A 24,421-nucleotide genomic window follows, 5' to 3' on the forward strand; every position below is an offset into this window, starting at 1 on the left:
GAAAAAAAAGTAAGCCAAACAAAACTAAGCAGGTGAAGGAATATTACTTTAACATTAGGAATATTCTCTGCATATGTGTTCTTATCCACACTCTAGTTACACACACTTTTTTCAAAACACATTTTAAAGACCTTGCAAAAGATGTTACAAAGCAGCAGAATAAAGTTATATATAATTGTTATAATTCATACTACTTATCCAGAGCTTGCTATTTATAATGGAGAATGCAGAGAACCCAGTAATTTCAATTTATTATTCAACTACAATAATTTTCAGTACCCACCTAAGTTAACGACCCTGGAAAATGTTAACACATATTTCCTTGTTTCAGTAGTTATTCTGTCCCATAACTGTCGTGATATTCTCTCTGCTGAGAATAGCAGAGTTGCTTCATCTATCATTCACTAGACAAAGTTTTTAAATAAAGATATTGCAATCCCCCTCTCAGGACTATTTTATTATTATTGAAAATTTGATTATGAAAATTTCATTAAATATATGAACTTGAACAAGAAACTCTGTTTGACAAAAGATAACTTTCAACTGAAGCACTAGCTCAAGAAGCATATTTTAAATGTGTTCATTGAGTTATTTCATACAATATAGAAGCACTTAGGGCACTGGGCATTAAAAAAGCTAGAACAAATAACATTAAAGTCACTGAAAAAAATTTGCTATTTATACAGTAGATTATTTTGAGGTGGATTAGTTGCAACGATTGTAAATAAACTCTTGTGAACAAACTAAACTTATAGTAGTCCAAAATTCCATCTATTTCCTTCATGTTATTTTATTCAAGCTTTTTACTAATGACAAACAAAAGACTAACAACTTGTTGCATATATTCAGCATTGTTCTGAGAACATCAGAAAAATCTACTTGACAGTATACTGTGCTTCTACCCCTAAAAATTAATTTGGTATAGATATTGAGAAAGTAGTACAACATTGAAGTACAAACAAAACATCAGATTAACAAGATGGGACCGTGTCTTGTTCTGATGTGAAGGTAGTATGTTACCTATGCAATACGGTCTCTGCCTTTTTCACTAGAGCACATGGCAATTAATAGCACTTTGCATTCATTCATAGGGCTCTATGTACAAGTGCAGCAACACAAATTAATACCTTCTGCTTATCTTCATTTACACACAAAATGAAGTGAAAAAAACCACCACTTACTTGCTTTTCCCTTTGTATACTGTAGCATAGGACCCTTCCCCTAGTTTTTCCAGTTTTTCATATGAGTCTGCTTTTCCAAACTTGGGGCTTGTAGGCTAAACAAAACAAAAAAAGATGACCTTTCAGCATGTATTGTACTCACAACATTAACTGCTTTGATTCAGCCTTTAGAGACTAAGCGTCATTATCAAAACTCATAAACATGCATGTTTTCAGCAGCCAATAATGAAAAAAAATTAATAGCAGAGGTAACGAAACAATATACTAGGCTACTCACATAAAACATCATTCAACACCCCACATGGTGGTTGTCAATATAAACCATACACTTACATCACTGGAATTATCAAAAAGATTTTGTTCTTAATCAAAAGACATTTCTGCTTTATTTTTCACCTACATCACTTCATACAGGGAAAAAGATCATTAACAACTAAGCCATCTTGTCTTTGTTAAGAGATCTAAGCAACAGTCTTAGTCTGCCCTACAAAAATCAGATTAAAAGAGCTGTTTAATTTTATTTTTTTTTATTTTTTATTTTTAGGTTAAAGGACCCAAAAACATTGCTCTAAGTAGTCAATGCTCTGGTACATCAACCATTGCTCAGACAGCGGTCAAAACAGTACAGGAAAGTATCTTTAATCAGAGTATCTTGATTCTGAATTATGTTTACAGTCTTCAGATTGTGGATATAATCACACCATACTTTTAATGGCAGGTATACACAGCATAGTTGAATAAAGTCCTGTAGCCTTAATATCTGCAGCCCAAGTGAGGGGTCTAAAAATGAACCAAGCTAAGCAATGACTCTTGCTCAACGGACCAGATAGCTCAGCGGGCCTTTGCAACAGACTGGTACTTGCCCTACTTTTATACAGTCCTAACAGAGAACACCACAATGCTACAAAACCAGAAATTCACTTGACATGAAAACTTTCCAATTAAGTTCTTGGAAAATGTTTAAGTTTTTTGAAGTGCATCACATTTTCCCAAATGTCCCCATTTTCCAGTTGTCTGGAAGGAATGGGCTTTTTATTTTTCCACCAAGACCAGAAGGACACTGCAAAAAACTGACCTGCAGCTGCCCTTAGCATTATCTACATATATTTTAGACTGTAGTGCTCAGATGTCCTGTACCTAGACCAACCAAAGGAGTATAGAGCAGAAACTTTGGAGGGTCAGCACTGATGCTCAAATCACTTACAGGGACTGTTTGGTTAGTACTCTGGTTATAACACTACAAAGAAAAGCAGTCAAGCAAATCCAGCAAGTTTAGGGTTGAATTCAACTGAGAGAGACTAAACCTTGCACAGCTGCACCCAGTGTACACTCACATTTAGGATCTTAGGCCTGATTTACAAAAAGTACTCAAGTTTCAGTTTTTTTGAAAGGAAAAAAACATTACAGTACAGGACACATCTGTGTCTAAATTCCTTTAAAACCATGGCTGAAAGTTTTAAATCAACTGAGCATAAAATTTCCTTCTATTTAAACAGACAAGAGCATCACAGGTAAGATGACTTGGTACCTCATACCTCTCCACTACACCCAATTAACCATTAGCCAGAAAATGAAAAAATTCTCTTCACTCAACTATACTACATTTGCTCTGAGCCAAAATTCTTGCACTTTGGCATATATACACCTCTTTTGAGACTAACATCCCAGCTTTCTGTTGAATGGTATCAGGATATACACATATATGTTTGCAAAATTGAGCCCTTTCATCTCCCTCTAATACACAGAACAACCTATTATTTTGCTATCCAATTCCTAAATATTAATAGACTGATGAAAATTTGTCATATGGGAACTCTCAGATCTTTTTCCTGTTACATTATTTGGAACACTTCATTATAGATAAGGCAGTAATATTCTCAGTTCCCAATCTGTGTTCATTCTGCCTGGTTAGAAATTAATTTTTTTCTTTTTTTTTAATCACAGTTTTATTACAGATGTTACTAATAGAGGTGATGAAAATATTTATTTAAGTAGCCTTCTCATTTAAGTATCCAATAAAGGACTAATGCAACACTACAAAACTATAGAAAAAAAGTGTTTAGATGTTTAAGTGTCTCCCATATAATGAAGAGAGATAGCAAAGTATTTCCCAAATTACAGGCTGCAGTAAAGACACAGTGAGTAGTTTTGTTTGAAGAGGAAATGCTGCCCTAGTTAACAGTGAATAATTCACTGTTGGTTTCCTCATAACGAGGAATAAAAAGGACAGGGTTTATACACGTGTTTCACATCCATTCTTATTTTCACACTGAGATTTACTTTTATTTTATACCACTGGAAACCATAATATAAAGGTCACAACAACTTGTAATGCCTTAAGATCTTGATAGGAAACAGGATGCCTTTAATCCATTACCACACAGTAAATCATCAACAGTGATTATTCCTACAACCTCAAGCTCATTGCACCATACTCCGGCTGCCAGCAGCACAGATTTAAGGTCATGCCTTTTGACTCATTCTCCTCCTGGAAGCCGCTGCATCCTAACCAACAACGGGCAAAACATTAAAAGCTCGTATTGGCGGGACTGGGAAGAGAGCTCACCCTAATCATACAAAAGAGGTGCTGGTTTCAATTGTCTTGTCCTCAGGGGCAACACCACGCAGTGCCCCAGGGCTCAGCTCTGCAGCAGTAGGGCTGACCTGCCACCCTCCCCAAGCAGCCCAAATCACTTGTCCACTGCCTGCTCATGTTGGGTAAGACCAGAGCAGAAACAATCAGAAAACCAACCTGTTACCCACCACCTGTCCCATACCCAGTAAAACCACGTGGCTGATACCCTCCTCTCTCCAGGTTACAGCACCAGGTTACCGCAGCGGAGCTCAGCTCTATTCCAACTGGGTCACCAGATGGGATTGCCCATGTTCTCACACTATTAGATCTTCCTTTGGGAAAATGGACATTACTTTTTCCTTGCATTTGTAATCTTAGGCTTACAGTTTTTGAAGGTATCTGGTGTAGAAAAGCACTTCAGAAGATTTTACCAAAAAAATTTTTAATACTTTCTCAGGCAGTAGAAGACTTTGGAAACTAATTTGCATGGTATTTCTTAACAAAACACCAAGACAGATCTCACTGAGCACTCAATTATTTTAGAAAATGAAGGAACAAATTTACCATTTCCCCAACCTTTTCACAATTTTTTTTTTAAATTAAGTCCTCCACATTAATTCAAACTTACAATTACAAATTGCTTATGAAATTAAGAAGTTCAGCCATTTCCTACTTTTCCTTTTATTTCTGGATTATAAAAGAGGTGAAGACTGACTGAGATAATGCAAAAATACAAACCTTTCCAAAACTTAAGTTATAAGCTTAAAGGGATCTAAATAAAGGGCTATGGAAGGGATCCAAATAATTTGAAGTTCCATGTGACTGCTGAAAATTATAACCATTTCAGCCGACTTTATTATTGCACTCCCCCTTTCATATAGTTATTTTTCCAGCTTCATGGCCATGAATTTTGTTATTCAGACTTCTCCATATTAGTTTATCTTATTCAACCACTTCTCTTAATAAAAATATGCCTTTTTACAGCAAGATTACGGTACCAATTTTTTTTTATTTTTTTTTTTTTAGCAAATGCTTGTATTAAAATCAAATATAGAAAATTCACTTTCAAGTATAATTTATCCCTTTAAAGTATTTTATTCCTTCCAGTAAAATATATGGGAATACATATACATAGAGATTTGTGTTTGCTGAGTCACAAGAGTCCCATATTCTGCCTAGGGTGTGGTTGACTGAAATATAGTGAGTGAGACATATCCAGAGCACGTCAGAGGTACCAGTGCTTGCATCAGCTACTGACTTATCTCACAAGCAGCAGACTCACAAGAAGTTCCCTTGTACTTAGAAAGCTGGTGCAATCCTCGAATTTGACCCAGACAAGATTTCTCAACAGAAAAGAGTACTAATTTTAGCTGAATTTCAGCTAATTATAGCTGAATGCACATATTTTGATAAATGTTTGTTCAAAGCTACTTTTTGAAGATCTAACAGTACAATACTTGTATCACTACAAATTTCCCTTTCTTCTCACTCCTCCTTACCGCTTTTCAACCCTCTAAGACATTGACATAGAATCAGAGAATCGTTTAGGTTGGAAACGACCTGTAAGATCATCAAGTCCAACTGTAAACCCCACACTGACAAGTCCACCACTACATCATGGCCCTAAGTGCCACATCTACACATCTTTTAAACCCCTCCACGGCTGTGTGGCTCCACCACTTCCCTGGGCAGCCTGTTCCAGTACTTGACAACCCTTCCAGTGAAGAAATTCTTCCTAATATCCAATCTAAACCTCTCCTGTTGCAACTTAAGGCTGTTTCCTCTTGTCCTATCACTCATTACTTGGGAGAAGAGACTGACCCCCACCTCGCTACACCCTCCTTTCAGGTCGTTGTAGAGAGCAATCAGGTCTCCCCTCAGACTCCTCTTCTCCAAGCTGAACAACCCCAGCTCCCTCAGTCGCTCCCCATCAGACTTGTGCTCCAGGCCCTTCACCACCTTCGTCGCCCTTCTCTGGACTCACTCCAGCACCTCAAGGTCTTTCTTGTAGTGAGGGGCCCAAAACTGAACACAGCACTCGAGGTGCGGCCTCACCAGTGCCCAGTACAGGGGGATGATCACTTCCCTGGTCCTGCTGGCCACACTATTTCTGATACAGGCCAGGATGCCATTGGCCTTCTTGGCCACCTGGGCACACTGCTGGCTCATGTTCAGCCAGCTGTCAACCAAAATATGTCATGACATAATGTGACTGTGACAAAAGGACAATCTTTGCCATGTCTGAAAACTGGTTATTTACTGAATGTGTACATTTTTTGTTTAGTTAATTAAAGCCTTGAAATCTTTTCTACTAAAACGTTATCATTATTTGTTGGATATATATGCCAAAGGGAGATCTCCTCCCTTTGGCCACACAGACTTGTATATACTGAACATCAATGGGACTACTTAGGTGTAAAGAAGCCTGTTGCTCAGTGTTAGAGCTTTGTTTTTGCTACAAAAAAAGAACTTTCAAAGCTAAGAAAAAAATAAAACACAGGTGCATGTGTGACCAAGACTGAACTATTTCATGGGCCAAAAGTTAAATAGCTAGTAAATAACCAGTCAGCAAGAAATTGATACAACTGGAAAAATCACCAAAAAGTGAATTTTCATGCTAGGGAAAAATCTTCCAGAGAATTTAAACAGGAAAGATAGATGAAAGATAGAAGGGAGTAAAAGTCCTCATGCCTCTGAAGAATTGAACATAGTTCCCAGTCACTGTGAAAGTCAGCACAGGTTGTGGCAGATCATGTTATACCCAAGAAGACATTGGCAACTGAAGTGCAGAACAGTGCGCATCTTTCCCTTTAGGAAACCCACTGGGAGTTTTACTTGTTTGCCTTTATGCTTCACTTTCCTCGAAAATAGCTTCCATTAAGATAGTTTTCTTATTATTAGTCCACATTTTTCCCAGTGGAAGATTAGTCTAAGAGCATCACTGAGCATGAGGAGTGAGCATCTTTAGCAGCACGGTTTACAGTAACCAAGATTAGATATTTTTTCCATTCTGGTTAAGGAAGTACAGATCATAGTAACAAGGATGGAAAGAGTACGCCAAAATGTTGAATACAGAAATAGAAGAAGCTAGTATTTCAAACTGATGAGAGAGTACCAAAAGTAACAGAGAGAAAAAGAAATGAGAGGAAACTGTCTTTTCTGACCAGGTCATTTCAAATAGCCATTTCATTGATACAGACTGTAGGAGGGATAACAGGTTTAATCCAAGATCTTGCAGTATGAGTCCTTGCACTGCATTGTTATGTGAATACCTCTCTTGGAAATTTTCAAAATCTATGTAGTAAAGCAAGCTTTAATGGAAAATTACACTGAAAATCACCTGACTATTCTTACAGAAGCTGTGTGGGTTATGTTCTCATGCATTTTTCATAACTGCAAAACAGCTTGTGAATGTCACACTTAACCGTCACACTCCTGAGCCTAAGTTTTAAATAGACCTTTTTTTTTTTTTTTAAACTGCAGGATATTAAACTTCAATATAAAACTATCCTCAAGGGAAAAATATTATGTTCACAGTACCACTGTAAATTATTGAAAATCAAAACTAAAGATCTTTTTTGTTATATGCTTCAAAAGACATAAATTCATTGCTAGAAAAACTTGAAAGAAAAAGGTAAGTCAAAAGGCTTAACCGAGATTAAATCACAAGAATGGAAGACTATTAATTTGTTGTCTTTGACATAACAGTAAAACCTCTTTCACGAAACCATATGCAAGTTTCACACTAATTTCAGGTTGTATCCAACCTACAATAACAGGCCAATTTGATCACTTTTTTTTCTTTTTGTTTAGACCCTTGCAGGTTGGACTGTTTTCTAGGGCAACGTTCAAGGGACACAAATATGTTCAAGAATCCAAATTGAGCCTTTATCTCAGCTCTTCCACTACCTGATCCCATCCCGTTGCTTGAATCTTTCTAACCCTTTAACACGCAGCCATAAATTAAGAGCAACCTGAGCAGAAGCAACCAGAGAGCTCTCTATGAAAGGGCTGGATGCAGTTTTTAAAGCTGTTTGCTTGTTCTCCAGGCTATTAAAGCACAGGAGTTGGACCAACTGCCACATTTTATCTGCCTTATCATCTAGAGAGTATCCCCCCGGTTAAGGATTATTAAAGCTTCCCTTGTGCCGGAAAAGAAAAATCTGCTCTCTACAACAAACTCTGAAATTATCTTACTTCAATAAAAAGTATCACCAGGAAGGATGCAGTTACCCTAGTAATTAAGGTTCCTAAAACTGGAGAAGGTTGCATACACCTGAAGAGGGCGACAGGCAAGAATGGCACACCAGGTGTGTAGGCAGACGGAAATGATGCCTAACTTTTAGACAAAATTCTGACTTTAGGGTCTGCTTTAAAGTCAGATTTCTTATGCAACTGATTTACAACATGTTAACAGGATCAGTTCATGCTTTTTGCTTGCACTTTTTTGGAAGGAAGTTGCATATAACAGGACTGAAAATTAATAGAAGTTACAGAAGCAGAAGAGAGGCTGCTCTCCCAAAAAGAGTACAGAGTCAATGCAGTAAAGCATTGCTTATCCAATTATTTTTATCTGAACGAATTTTTTACATTTATGCGAGTTGGTAGAAGATTAGTATTTTGCTGCATTTAGTTTTTAAAAAGTAACTGAAAGGTAGTGCAAATACCTTAGCATGACATTTGAACTCATTGCCATAGATCGTAAGCCATTCAAAGAGAACAAACTGATGTGTATCACTATGTAACTAGATCTTGACCAGATGGCTAATGTATAAAACTTACAATATACTATTTACATATTGTGCAAAAGTACTATTTTAGTGTATATAATGTATACACTGAATACAATAAAACTTCCCCTTGCACTGGAGAAAAATTAATAAGGCCACATGTCTAAAGAGCATGGATTGCAAATAAAACTTTCAGAGAATTAGAATCAAACCATCTTCCAAAGTCAGTGTTATTTTGGGAAGAGTGGAATGTGTTTGGTTTTGAGTTGTGCTTTTTTTATTTTGTCCAGTTTATTTTGTAGTTTTACCATTTCTTAAGTCACGGAGAAAAGAAAAGCAAGTTTCTTCCCTTGGTAGCCAAAAGACTCAGCAAAAGATTTTTAGAAAGACAGATACAGACAGATAGATAAGTACACACAACTATAGCTACATGTATATAATTTATATATCTGTGTATATACACACATATATTGAGTTGGACTGGACCAGAGAAAATGTTTGTCAAGTTCCCTTCTTCTAACAGTGGCCGACAGGTGATGCACAGGTAGGTAAACACTGACTTCACTACCTGCAATGTGAATACTAACATTATTCTGATGTGATAAAAGGCTAAGTCTGTTCTGCTGGAAATTTCATTCCATAGTAACATCCAATTTCAATCAGCTTAAACAGTTTGGAAATCACACTCAGATACTTTCTTATGTTTAAAAGAAGGGGGGAAGAAAATGCAATGCAACTGTTTTACATAATGAACACATAAATATCAGGTGGAAAGACTCTTAAGTGTAAAAATGAAGTTTGTCTTATAAGAACAAAAAACCAAGATGTTAACTTCTGTCTGTATGCTACTGCAGTAACACCTCAGGATTTCTACCAGGTTGCAATGAGATAGAAAATTACTTCATGTTCAAGAGCAAATATTTTCCAAGTGACAATCTGTGGGCAGGAAAACAGAGATCCAGCTTTCCCAAGCTTGTGTGTGCATCATCTTTCTCATCACAAGGTGCAGAGCATTTCAAAGGTACGGAAAACACAAAATGGGTAACATGCCACCTGCAGAGTATTATTTAGTGACCTTCACCAAACACTGAAGCTGATACCTGCCAGAGAGCTGATAAAGCCTCTGAAACTAATCAAACCAGAAGTTAATGCACCAGGGCATTATAAACAAGGTCTTTCAGGTCGCATCTTGAAAAACATTCTTTCCAAGACAAATAAAGAACTTTCACCGGAGCAGGAGCAGTGATATGGAGACTGCAAGCCTCAGCCTTGTACCTTCTGTAAGACATCACTTCCCTGATGGCTACAGAGGACTTCAAATGATGAAACGGAAGAGAATAAACGGAAGCCTCTCTAATTCAGTTCCTCTACTAATCCAGAATAGAAAGTGCAAATTGAAGGTAGTATACAGTTATCAGTGTATCTTAAAATAAAGCTTACAGAAAGCAGAGCCAAAACTGAAACACAACTACACAACTGTAGCCAGTACAACCCAGAAGGCACAGCATGCTCAAGAACATTTACAGAAACTGAAATGCCCATGCAGACTGGTATAATCTATACAGCAGAAGAATTTCCAGAGAATCAACTATTAACTCAATAAGGGAGAACATGTAGCAGTCCTCTGACATGGAATAAAAAGAAGTAATGATCAGAAGAGGAAGTAGCAAGGGCATCCGCTACACAACATCAGCACTAGAAAAAAATGAAACCCAAAACTCTTCATCAATTCAAGTGTAATTCAAAAACAGAGAATGACAAATTCCTGCAACTAACCACACAGACATATGCTCGATGAAATGTGCATCAGGACATCTCCTGCCTGAGGCAATGTATGCAGGCTCTGGGGGAAGGGAAGAGGCTTGATTGTATCTTTGCCTTGGACGTCTGAGCTTAGATCTGCCAGGCAGGACCAGGTGTGATCTGGGATCAGTAGAGGGCTAACATCACCTTTTGCTGTGAAGTTCTGCTCTTCTCTCTTCATTGGCATCAACGTTGACATTATTCCGCAAGTTATTGCTTGCCAGGTGCTCTTTGGATCACTCCTTGTAAGGAAGAATCAAGAACAACTAACCTCCAAGCACAAGGAAGAACGGAGTTCACCAAACAGAGCTATAAAAACCAGGGAGAATTACAGGAAGTTGAGAAATGAGAACCGTATTTCAGGAAATTCCTATGCAACTACTTTAACACGAGACGTCCCCAGCAAGTCTGTGTGAGTCAGCATAGGAGAAAATTACCAAAACTGTATGTTTAGCTAGGGCTCTAACCAGCAGCACAGTAGCAGAGGAAGCATTAACGTCACTTATATAAGAAAATACTTGGATGATAGGAGACTGCATGGAGGCAGTAGAGTACCAGCCCTCTGGAAAAGAACAAGGAGCCAATAATACAGTTTCAAAAAAAGTCTGCTTCAAAATTCTGGAAGCAAAGCAAATAAAACCCTTCAGTTTTAATAGAAAAGAAGTACATAAAGCATTAACAGAAATTAGTAATTATTTCTAAGAGGAACAAGATGAGAACAGCAGAGGTGGGGAATGAGTTAATACCACGAAAAAAACTTAAGGAAAGGCTTTCAAAAAAAGTCATTTAAATTGACAGTTGCGATGTTAAACAATAATCAGGCATCACGCACAAGTAAACATGGTGCAAACCACTCCATCCATCCTTAAAGACTGTAAAAGTTTTATGGGAAGAACTTGTTACAGACTCATCTGGAACACGCTGGAGACATCTTTGGCAGCAGCTATATAATGCCAGGTGATGATGAAAAAGCAAACTTGTTTTTGCTACAGATGGTTACATTTTAAAATGTAACCTTTTCTAAAAGGACAGTCCCCTGGAGGCATGACATCTTATCCGTTAAATTCACATGGGTTAAACAAAGCTCATCTGCAGAAAATGAATCTCTGTCATTTCTTCTTAGAAGTCTGATAGGATTCAGTCAAACTTCTGTAGGGAGGACAGAAGATATCCAGAAGACAGAGCAAAACAAAAAAAAAGAAAGAAAAGAAAAAAGAAGAGGCAATCAGCCTTCGAAATTATTTCATATGAACTAAGATAATTGTTACATCCATTCTGCTTAGATCTGTAGTCTTCAACTCAAAGGTCACATTATTATGGATTTTTCTTGCCAAAGCATAACAGAAATAGTTTTTCAATAATTTTGAAGGTCTTTTGGGGGAAATCCGTTCTGGGCATTATTCATGAAAGATATGACATTTTATTTATCTAGTTTCTTTCAAAATACTTGAGAACAAAATAACAATGATGATGTGTTGCCAAACCATTCTCAGTTGTTTCTCTCTCCTCTCTCTCTCTCTCACACACACAGAGTTTCTGACATGGAAATAAATGTTATTTTTACTACTTGATTTTAAAAAGAGAATTTTAAAATGTAAACAAAATCTGTCCAATCTGATCTGTTTCTCTAAAACCTAAATCTAAAAATCAAAAAGGCAATTCATGTGGTTTCCTAAATTTCATGGGAAAGAATTTCTCTTCACAAGTAAGCAAGCCTCTGCAAAATTTGCAACATAAACATTATAGCAGCTGTAATGTCATACCAGTATCAGGAGACAAAAATGCTTAGAAATCCCGTAAGATACCCTAGCTAATATCTGAGAGGAATTTCAAAATACATTCCTTTTCAAGTTCTATTTTCTTATTCTACTTTATACATAACACTACAAATATATATGGGAAACATCTTTAACAGCAGCCATGAGCTTTTTGTTTTGTTTCCAAGTAATCAAATCCTTCTTAAGCAAGAAAACATTAATCTGGTGTTATTAATTCCACCATTTGTTACACACGCAGGTGTCAGGACTGTGCACTTACAGAGCTGGGGCTGGAGTGCCGCCTGACTTTAGGTGATTCCTTCCCTGCAGATGAAGTTTTGAAGTTAATGCAAGCATTGTTCTCCGAATGAACCCTCTTCACTTGATTAGTTGGTTTCTCAAATGGATCAAAACTACTCTGCGTTCTCTGAACCCGGACTTTTTTATCCTCAGGAATTGTGTCCAGAGGTTTGATCACTGAATCCATTCCCTGGCAGTTCCGTGTAGACATCTTTGTGACACATATCTGAAAGGGAAAAACAGCATTCGTTGACTCTAACAGGTTTAAAGTCTGTGTCAATCCATACATCAAGCCAGCATTAAACAAGGCACTGGATTTCATAAGAATTCATTTCCTATTTCTACATTAAAATTGCAAACGACACATGCATTTTACATAGGGATGAATTTTACATAGGGGACATACACCACAGTCGTAACAATAAAAAGCCTATCTTTGTACAGTGTACTACAAGATCCTGGGGAAAAAAAAGAAAATCAAAAGAGGAACATACATAAAATTTATACACTTGCGTTTTCTTGTATAATGTGTTCTTTGTAACAATGCCACTTCACTTCTTTTGCCAATCTAGCCACCAATATCCACAAGCAGTATTGATTTCCATTTGTTTAAAATTAGATGAGACTAAACTTAAATAAATGACAGTAGTTTGTGTGTGCACTTCAGTGTTTGCCTGCCAAAGACCCAATACCGGTATATTATTGTATTTTTAAATAATGCTTATACAATGTTGTTATTATTATCACCATATGTCTCAGAAAATCAAATCAGTAAATCAATTCCCAGGCACTGAAACGTGAGACTGCAGCTTAATGGCATGCTAAAGTAAAGAAGTTCAATTCTTTGTTATTGTGAAGTATGACTCTGCCAAGCCCCAAAGACTGCAACTTGCTGCTTCAGCTACCAAAATACACTACTGCTAGTTCAAAAGAACAAAATGAGCAGAACAGCGAGTTTAGATACTCCAGTCATGTACATTTGTGTTTTTAATTTTAATACATTCCAACATATAAGACTTTTTTTTAAAATCACACAGTTGGTGGGGGTTTGTATTTGAGGCTCCAGCTTCTGTTTTCACCCATAAGATACTCGACTTTTACTTGAGAACAAAATAAATAATTTTAGCTTTCAGGATACAGGGAAAAGTTAAGAAGTTTTACGCAAGCAGACACAAGAGGGTCCTTAAATCCTAAGGCAAATCCAAAGAATCTACAATGCACTTTTTTCATTATACTTGCAAGTATTTAAGGATAGACAGTGTTCATTTGCTGTCAAGTATACTGTTCACACACACACAATTAAAGAATATTAATGTTGCATTCAAGCACCAACAATCTAAGCATTTTTGAAAACTTGCTGTCATAAAATACTTAACATCAAAAAAATAAAAATAAATAATTACCATTACCATTTAATCAGGACTCTTCCCCCATAACCCAAAGTGTCTCCAATACAAACTTCTCCAATAAATCATTTTTTGCCATTTCCCCAGAGGAATTCTGTGCCTTGAAATCCAACTTACTTGAATTGTTTCTAGAAATACTGGGTGGCTATACTTTTCTGGTTTTATGTTTTGTGGTTTTGATGACCCACTGTAACAGTAGATCAAAGATTTTTTTTGTACATTAAAATTTTAAGTATTTGTGGTTTTGATGACCCACTGTAACAGCAGATCAAAGATTTTTTTTGTACATTAAAATTTTAAGTACATTTCCTGCACAGTGCCATCTGGCCAAACGATCATACACCAGGTCAACTCTAATGAAGGACATTATTAGCATTACAAACCAGATTTTACAAGGGTTCACATTTCTCCTCATTAAAGTGGCTTCTCCAAGACTAAAACTTAACCAAGTTTTAAATGAGAAAAGGAACAGCCCCCTGTCATTCCAAATGATAATTCCCTCTCAGGCCAAAATTAAGGCAATTATGTAATTTTGGTCTATTACTTCAGAGAGAAAAGATAAAGAGCTGCTGCAGAAAGAATTTTTAATTAGCCTTCTTGTAAAATTAATCAGCTTCTTTTCCCTAAAACAACTTATATGCACAAACACGCACCCACATACTTTCCACTGTCCTCTCCAGATCCGTGTTCTTGCGATGCTTGTTACCAACAAAGATTTTTTAACATAATGTAAACTGAAATTACTACTAAAATAGCAGCGCTTCCATTTTGCTCAATTCACATGGATGCAAATAAACCAGCAAGTATTCCTCAGCCTATGAAATCCTATGATCTACAAAACAGGGGCAGGAGACAGGGAGGAAAGGTTCAAAAGCTGTACTTGCCTTCCTTTCAAATTACCAAAGGCCACCTGTAGCCAATTAAAATGTTTGGAATCCACAGCAATAAACATACTATAGATAATAATGTCATGAATGCTGCTTCTAGTTTCTTTTTCCACTGGAAAATCTCCATGTCTCGCTCTAACACAGGCCAAAGAAGCATTGCATTAAAAGAAAAAAAAAGAAGCAAGACATCTGTTACTATTCATTGTCTCTACTGGAAGCAGGAATAGTTTGGAAATAGATATTGAAGGCAGACACTTTAACCTTCAGGTCACTTGACAGAATGTGGAATAGGATAAAAATCCTCACAGTCACCTTCTAATAGCCAGCTTCAAACTTGCGAATGACTAAAACCAAGATGTACAACAACCAGCCCCCCGCTCAGAAGCCAAACACCTCAGTGGATGCACAGGCTGAACACCAGTGTCACCAGTGGGAAAAACTGAGGACCTCAGAGAAGTGCAAAGGCAGGGGCTGCTCCCCGTGCTCCTCTGCCTGCTCTGCAACTGCAGCGCTTCTCCTGCCAGCGCTGGCAAGGGGTTTCATTCAGCACTGTGCTCTCACCTGTATCAGTATTTCCCTAGCAGAAACAAAACATTCTCTCCAAGTGACCACTGACCATAGCCCACTGTGAAGCCAACAGAGCTGAGCTTATGCTGTTGTTGAACAGTACACATTATCAATCCACCTACCCTGCCTATAAATCTCCGAAGAGAAACAATATTTAAGGTGTTGTTTCACATTCTGTCATTGACAGGCCAAGTCCAGCTTCACGCTGAAACTCTGCTCTGCGAAATCTGAAAGCAGCAGGTCTAAAATATCAGTATTGAGCACTGGCTATAACTTCAAAATTGCACAGCTTAAGGTTACAATAAACTCATTGGTAATTTCAGGTTTCCTTCCATCAGCAAGAGCTAAGCTACCACAATAACCTTGCTTTTGCCACTGGGCAGCGGGAACACTGACCTGCCACTCCTGTGCTCCAGCTAACGACAGAATTTATTCTACAGTGACTTATCATGCAAAAAAGCAACCGTGTACTCAGCAAGACTGATGCATAACATATTTTGGAGATGTTCCTGTGCATACAAATGATCTTAAATCTCACCAGCATGGCCAGATCGCTTTTAGGAACAGTAAAGGTTTGAATTTTTCTATCACACTGATTCAGCCTTTTAAGTATCATTTCTCCCTTGTACTGCATAACAAAAGTGATTCTTATAAATTTCAGCCTCTCAAATGATATATACAAATACTTAGCAACAGAAGCTTTTAGACCTGTAAACCACTGTTTACCACCTGGTAGTTCTTTGCTGGTAGTCAGGAGAAGCCTAACCCACCCTCCTATTTCCAGCTTTCTTTTTGTGTAAGAGAGTAAGGATCATTATCCACTTAAAAGCATAACATCTGTCACAAAGGACACAGGTTCCTTTTCAGCCTCTTTTAGATGCTCGCATGTGATCCTCTGGGCTAGTCAGAACTTCCCTCTGAGTCCATTTTGCCATTTGTAACGTGGGACCTTTTTTTTTATCCCATTTCATCTTTTTATCTATATAAGCCATAGGTTCTTCAGAGTGGGGACTATTCTTTTACTAGCACCTACAAGCAGAACAACCCTCATGCACGCTAATGAAGATGACAATCCAGAAAGTAGTGGAAACTATCTCTTGCCAGTGCAGCCTCAAAACTGGATGATTTTGTCGAGTATCTGCTTTAGCTACAGTTAACAGAATAAAAACAAAGTTAAACATGACATATCGGAAGTCAATCTAGATGATTCATCACCCCTTCTTGCTCTTGCTCTATAAATCTATGTAATGCTGTACTTAAAACAGTGGAGCCAAGACATTCATTGAGATGCTCTAAATGCCACCATAGTCTAAAACTGGTGCTACATGAAGATGTGATTGATGGCACCTTAATATTACAAGTACTTACCTCAAATATATGTAGAGACAATACAGGTGATAACTTGGTTTGTCATACACAACATGACAATTATGCTTTATAAAATGCAATCAAGAGAAAGAGGAGGTAAGAACTTTTCATTATGAATGTGATATCCATTTAAAGAAACTTCTGTCTAGCAAACAGTATGAGCCATTGAGCAGTTTTAATTACTGTTTCTTTAACAAAAGTCATCATACAAGTAAACATTAAGGTTTGTCAACACTTTAAGTGATTCTTTCCCCTTCAGGAGTTACTGCCATGATTTGGTACTTCTCCCACCACAAACCACATTCAAAGTACAACTTTCAGAAGTATAAACTGTTTCAGAAACTATTTGGCTTTTAAAAGTGGTGCAATGAAATCACAGTTATCACTTTCAGAAGAGGTATTTCTGGCAGCAGATCTCATAACTATGGGGAGCAGAGGAATGGGATCTTCGTTTATGCTTTCTGTCTTCTATATAGGAAACAGCATTTTAAAATAGGCCAATCAACTTAATACATTTAACAGCTCTAGATTATTACAAGTGGAACAGCCAATACGTAAAAAAACCCTCCCATGTAAGGATTGTTTGAGCAGACATTACCGTCCTTCCAAACCTTACAGCAGATAGTAAAGGTTCAAGGAAGCCACTGGCCAATTCACCACCTCTGACTTTAGGCATGTTAGCTGGCCCCAGACACGAAACGTGTGGCTGCTTTCTGCCACCTAAGTTCCTGTCTAGCAGGAATCCCCACAGTAGTACCTCAGAGAAGCATGCTGAAAAGCAGATGTTGGCAAACAGCAACAGAGGGGCAGGGACAAGGGGCAGATGATAAAAAAAAAACCCCGAAACAGACATATATTTTCTATGTGGGGAAAAAAGTGAAACAAAACAATGTCAATGGTATGTATGGTATTCACACCAGAGAACTTAACATCTAAGACATTAATTCCCCAAGATTCTGCTTTGGTTCCAAGATAAAAGTCCTGGAAAACCTAAACTAGACTCCAACACCCAATCTCCCTTTGGAAGGAGTCTTGCTCTTCTCCACGGAGAATAGAGTGGTCCTATAGAAACTCATTTTTTGTGTTTGAAATTACTGTTTGGAAAAGGACTTGGAAACTGTCCAGGGACATGGTGTCTTTGTGGGAAAGGATTTAATCTAAAAATAGTAATGACTGTTCCTACCCAGTGAGGTAACAGTATTAGTAGTTGACAGTCCCTGATCCCAGCCTTGGAGAAAAGATGCCTGTCAGCCCAGGTGTGTTCCAACAAAAGCACCTCTCCATGAACATCCTTCCTGTTACATTTCTCACATAAGGATCGTTAACGTTAAATACACAATTGTATTTCCCTGTGTTGTTTCACACTCAGCTGCAAAACAGTACACCAATACAGCAAGTAGTCATCAAAGCAACCACTGGTATCTCATACATTCTCCACCCCCTGATGACTGAAATAAACCCACTCTTTAAATTTGTCCACAATTATTTACTCAGTCTCAACTAAAAAGGTAAGACAAAAAGAGAGATGATGAGACAAAAGTAATTTTGCCACTTAAAACACACAGCACAAATAGCCTCTTTGCAGTCGCCTGAAGAGCTCTTCTCTACTTCTGAAAGAAATAGCAAAGGGAAGATTTACCTAGAAAATCAGAATATTCATGTCAATTCCAATATTACTTGAGCTATCACAGATTCTGGCAACGTAAAGCAAAATAAAAAGAAGCCCCACAAAAGTCAGTGCAGTTTGGTATTAAAAGTTAGAGTTTCTCTGCACATTTTTATTTATTTAAAGTAAAAAGAGGCATCACCACACATCCAGAACATTAAAGAAAGGGCACTTCAAAATTCCTAATCTTAGAACCACAGAAAAGTGTAACATAGTTTATACTTGCAACTGTCTTAGTTGCTGATCAGAATCAGAAGACAATGCATGACAGACAACAAAACAGCTTGGACAGTCTTTTTTTCCTTCTCATCCTATTCAGTCTCCATATCAGTTTGAGAAGATCCCAAAGCTGCCCTAGGATAAACAGGCTTAGTCATCATTACATCAGTAAGGATCACTGGGCTACACATTTCCTACAGCCCCCACCCTAACATTACAGTATTTATCATATCTCAAGACATGATGTCTGCAAACAGCCACATTTTTCCCATAAAGACTACTGCTGAAGTTAAGAGACTGAAATCACAAGAAGTGTATTTTTGCTCCATACGTAAACTCCATAATAAGTGCCATTAAATAAATAAAAATCAGCATAACCATTCATGGAATCATTTCTAAATAAAGATGTCTCTTTGAATCACCTTATATCATTTCAAGCAATATTCCTTAATCTGCATGTGGGATTAATGAAAGAAAAAAAAAAGGTTTATCAGATTTAGTTATTGTCATACAGTTTCAATACAAGATTTTCTTCACTTCATCACTGTCAGCAAAATTAAGAGGTCGCAAACAAACAAGATTCTTAGAATTAAAAGCTGCTGAATTAATTCATTTACTGTTTAAAGTAATATAGCATTTAAAAAGTGAGAGTAATCAGTTAAAACATGTAAGTAATTTATAGTCCTTACAGTTCTTGAATTTTAAAACCAGTCACAAATGTACCCTGAATTAACCATCTGTTATGGTACTTAGTAAAAGATAGGCTGTCCCACATCAGTGGAATTTATTCATATGAATAAAGATATCCTCAATAACAAAGAACAATCAACTTTGGCATGACGGACCAGATATCCTACTACACAGAAGAAAAAAAAACAAGAATGTTTGTTTAGTGTAAAGACATACTACTCTGAAGTTCATCACATCCTTTAGGAAGATGCATTATATTTGGTTTTTAATTCCTACATTTAGCATCCTACAAATATTTGTTTTGGTCATCCAGTACCTATGGACTTATGTAAAATATTAAAAAACTGCCACCCATCTACTATTCTCTGTTGGTCATTGCCATTGTGTACATCCTGGGAAGAAGTGGTTGGTTGCATAAATACCAGAGCAAACATCCAAAATTCTTACTGAAAAATCAGAAGAAAACATCCGAATTCCCTCCATTTGTACCATTCCAAAAGAAGTAGTATGAAAGGATCTGATACAGGGAAACCCAAGATCTAGCACCTACTGAGCGAAAATGAATAAATTACGGAGTGACTTGAGGCAAGGAAGTCACTTAACCTCTCCACAATTCTATTTTTCTGTTCGTAGTAACGATCCTGCCCCTATCACAAGCAGAAACTGAGAGCACTAATTAATTTTGTAAAGCACTTGGGCTTTTTAAAGTGAAATGTTATGAAGGTATAGATTATAGTTTGTAGAGCCAAAGCCCTCTGGAAGGTAGCACAACAATCTCATTATTAGAGAGAATAAGACTTAGTACTTGCATTTAGCTGACAGAAGTATAAATAAAAAATCATAAATAGCCAAGTGACTGCTAACGTAACAGCTGAATTGCTGAGAGCATAAGGTCAGCATTAATTTTCACTGAAAAAAAAAATCCTATCCGGATGCAAGTTTTCATTACATTTCATAAGCATATTATTTTCTATCGTGCCTTGGTACCATGGCAATTGAGAACTACACAAGTCATCTGCAGATTCTGGCAGCACTGGAATTTGACATTTGCTACTTATCAAAAACAATTTGGGAATGTTCTGGAGTATTATAAGCAGCTTTGTTCAAAATAAAAATGCAACTATCTGGAGAATCATCCTCTTAAAACAGTAGAGTCTGTTATAACCACAGGTCTTGTCCGCTTCTTCTCGGCCCAGCTGGTAGCACTCTCCATCTCCTCTGAGAAGAGAAGGTCAGCAAAAGACTGCTGCACCCACATGCAGAAATATGAACAGGCTGAGAAGAGAGTTCAGTTGGTGAGAAACCTACAATACGAGAAAAGATCACGGAAGAACAAGTGATGAGATAAGGGACCGAATAAAATTGTGAAAGGGGAAGTAGAGCATGTAATGCTGCACGACATCACCAGCCAGTTCATACTGGAACTACCAGTGCAATCAGGCCCAAATTTGAAAGAGGTCCCTCAACACTCACCCTTCGCTGTAATCACCAGCACCAGCTCTTTGGTTTGAACATTTGATAGGCACAGCTAAAAAGAGCAGCGAGAGAACTTGAGTAAGATAGAAAAATAAAGGAGGAAAAAATAAAGGACAAGAAATAGAGTAACGGTTACACAAGGAAGGAAGGAAGATGTGAGGAAAAAATTACTATAAAATAGGCATTTCTTTTCCTGCCCTGATAGCCTGTCATTTCTCTCTGGCAACCTCTGGGGGTAACAGGCTCAACTGTGTCCCAGAAGTAAAATTCATATTCTTGGGTATTACTTGTTCAGCTTTATTTGGATACAGAGATTGTTAGCGATGCTAGCCATGAACTAGCAGTTGCAACTGAAAACAGAGCTTGGAGACTGAAAATGGTATTCGGGGATATGGTGTGCTCCTTGCTGTACCTAGCACAAGTTTACTCGTACGTCTCCCACAGCCCACCTCAAAGGCACTCTCCAAAAACTGCCGTTTTATTTCTGAAGACGAAGCTGATGTTAAACCAACTGTCTTTGTCATATGGAAGAAGGCAAATACAAAAAGGTCACTGAAGTGCCAGATGGAAGAATTTTTGAACTGGAAGCACTGACATTAATTCTCTGTGTTTGTCTGAAACACTGAACTCAGTGAGCAGATTAAATGTCTGTGCTGAATTGCCAAGTGAGAAACAAGTCACTCTCCCAGAAAGGCCAACTGATCAGACTTGGAGTAGAAATCCCAAGATCATACAAATCTGAAAAGAAGTTCAAACAACTCAATCAAGGAAAAAAAAGTTTTATACTGGAAGTTATTATTTTATACTGGAAGTTATTATGGGCTTACACAACTCTTTGCTCTCACCACCACCCCCCCACCAGACCTGCAACATAGCACATATTTATTCTGCTAAATTGATGCCTAAATATTAGCATAATTACTGAATCAACCACAATGCTGGAGTCAGGAATTACTGCACATGACTGTATGTCCCTTGGACTTGGCAAGGTGGAGCTGAGGTTTTCTAAAATTAGAGGGTTTTTTCTGTTCACAGCACAGCCTAACTTCAGAAAAGTGAATTTTCAGTCCATTAAAGTTGATGTTCGTCTCCTCACAGGGGAAAAAAAAAATCTGATTTTGAAGAGAACCCGGATTAGATTTTAGGTCTATAAAAGCCTACATACGTCCTCAAAGTAAAACTCTGTTCTGTGACAAGAGTCATCAGGAGGAGTCACCTAAGGACAGGGTCTCAGATAAAGGTCATGTAGAAGTCCTGACAGCCTGTAACGTACATGAAAAGAGACAGAAACTCAACAGAGCTGATCTAAAGGGGCGTTTTGCTCTATTTCTGTACTTATCGCCACAATACAGTAACTGTGTTAGTAATACCACCTGGCAAATAAATTCTTCCTTTTACTTGCGCCATGCTCAGGTTTGCCACAAAGTGGTATACAATATGGCATTCCAGCGTTTCCTGCAATTACAACCAGGTTGCTGCTTCTGTTAACTTGGTTCAAGACTTGCTGCATCCAAAAGCAGGAAGGTCGTTCCTCCAATAATCCAAGCAGGAGGTCAGAGAAGCAGATTAGCAGAAGTGTCGGTGTGGGAGAGGTGGCTCCCAGCGCCGGGCACAAGCCAATGACTCCTTGGTAACCAGCAGAGCAGCAGAGAAAGTGTCTGAACATAAACACTCTCCCATGAAATTGTGACAGGTGGTTTCTATACTCTTTTACTTAGTTACCCATTTGTATCTGTTGTCTAGCCTCCTCTGTAACCATATGAACAGCATTTAAAAATAAAGATTAAAAAAATATTTTCAATCCCTTTCCCATATCAGCCTCCTGCTCCAACAGATGGCTACATGTGCTAGGGCAAGTTTACAGAGTTTTCTTTCTGTAAGTGCATTATTAGTAGTTTTGTACGAACATTATATTAAATCTTTCTGAGTTTACAGGTTTATAATTTTATTCTATCCTCCAACACTCCCCTGATCATGAAGCTATCAAAGGCATATCCATAAATGCAGTATGTCTTCCCACTGCCACGTTCAAGTGTGAGAAATCTTGAGAGACTTGACAGCAAAATGCCTATTCTTGCTAAATTCTGAGGCTGCCGGTAATGTCTTTAAGAAAATAAATGGTAAACAACTCCATGCTGTGAAAATATGTTCTACCTAGTTCCTTTAGGCTCCTTTGCCTATCCCTAGCAAGTTCCTTGATTTTTTCACAGTTATCATCAAGTAGTTCTGATGCAAATGAAAATAAGAATTGTTCTCCTAAAAACAGGGATTGCAACAAAAATACTGCTATTGGTCAGATCTAGTCATGCAACTGATCGTATAAGACTCGAGCCCAACTACTCAACTAAGAAGTCAATTAAATTATTTGATCTAGTGAGCCTCAAGCCAGATGAAAGTAATGAGATATGATGAGTTAAAAACTTAATTTATAATTACAATGAACTAGAGAGTTTGTTTCATATTGAAAAGTTAGAAAAAGATAGTTTAAGAACTTAAGACCGATGTTCACATACATGCTGAAGAGCACTTTTCTCATAAAAAGAAAAGAGGAAGGGGACAGTTTACATAATTATCTTTGCAAAATACATGCATTTGCAGGTGGAAAGGTTTTACAACCATTTTTTCAGGTATGATGACAACCTTCATTGCACTGAAGCAGCATGCTGTACGGTCCTTTACAAATCAATTGGAGTCTTACATTATTTTCAGCAGACATTTAAAAAGTGCTTCGCAAGAAATAATTCAAGACTAGAATGGTAAATTATTTTGGTTCTTCTTCCTTCATTCAGACCAATTCCTTCATTTAAAAAAAACCACAAAAATTTACTTAGTTCATTCCCTTCCCTCTTTTCTGCATTTTTTCTTCTTTCCTTTCCTTTCTTCTCTTCCAAAGTCCATTTTTTACTACCTTTAGCAAAAGCTAGAGGAAAAACTAGGTAATGAGAGTTCTTTATTTCATTGTGCTAACGCATTTCAAAGTTTCATACTAGTACCAAGAAAGAAATCTCTCCTGCTCTTAGGTGCTTCCTTCCTGAGGTCAACAACCCTACAGCTTGAGAAATGCAGCTTCCAAGGCAGATCAATGTCAAAAGGAAAGACAAGCTCTCTGAGCAATTCTAGATCTGCTCCCTTACATATTATCTTCCAAACCACTGAATTTGACAAGGTATCCTCTATCAAATCAGCACAGTATAAAGGCATAGACAGAAAAAGAGCTACAACTTTGTCATTATTCTCTTCTGCGAGTACTCTTCAGAGATTTGAATAACCTATATTCCAATTCAGTCTCCCAGAAATCTTAGTAACAGCCATCCAAGACCTTTCTGCCATTGTTTTCTTTCATGGAAGTTTGAGAGTTCAGATGAGGATGACAAGTCTAGCTTCACAAACAATTAAATGAAGAGAGTCCTCATCTGTGTTTGGATCTCATATACACCTGACTTCTTTTTTTTAAACTTTTTTTTTTTCCCCCCTCAGTTAAATAACCTGGTTACAGAATTGTATAAAACTTGAATGAAAAGTCTTAAAGGAATTTTCTAGCAGCTACTGCAGGTTTGTCAGACTTGCAGTAGCACAATAACTTTCAAAGCAAAAAGGTGTAAGGAAGCATAATGAAATTTGCTTCTAAGTACCTAATGTGCTATGCTGAAAAAAAATGGCAGAACCTCTGCAAACATACCATGTCCCACAAGTCAGAATTTTGTGGAGAGGCATAATGAAAATCATAGCATCTAAAGTTATACTGGAGTGTTCTTCATATTCTGAATAACTTTTCTTGCAACAATGTATAAAACTT

The 24,421-nt window shown here is 37.5% G+C and overlaps 1 protein-coding gene across 1 annotated transcript in view; it reads right to left on the minus strand.

The window, feature by feature from the left end:
• The window catches only part of LOC104163816 (cyclin-dependent kinase 14), a gene marked incomplete at its 3' end in the record, with an annotated part of 82,622 nt that overhangs the window by 52,478 nt on the left and 5,723 nt on the right, over positions 1-24,421 (minus strand). Inside the window, exons 2-3 of the mRNA XM_009702934.1 lie at positions 12,327-12,572; positions 1,182-1,276 (exon numbers count right to left, since the gene is read on the minus strand). Of these exons, the coding sequence (XP_009701236.1) occupies positions 1,182-1,276; positions 12,327-12,572 (341 nt within the window). The remainder of the gene's footprint in view (positions 1-1,181; positions 1,277-12,326; positions 12,573-24,421) is intronic.

Source organism: Cariama cristata, unplaced genomic scaffold, assembly GCF_000690535.1.
Source record: "Cariama cristata isolate BGI_N322 unplaced genomic scaffold, ASM69053v1 scaffold3386, whole genome shotgun sequence".
Classification (NCBI taxonomy): domain Eukaryota; kingdom Metazoa; phylum Chordata; class Aves; order Cariamiformes; family Cariamidae; genus Cariama; species Cariama cristata.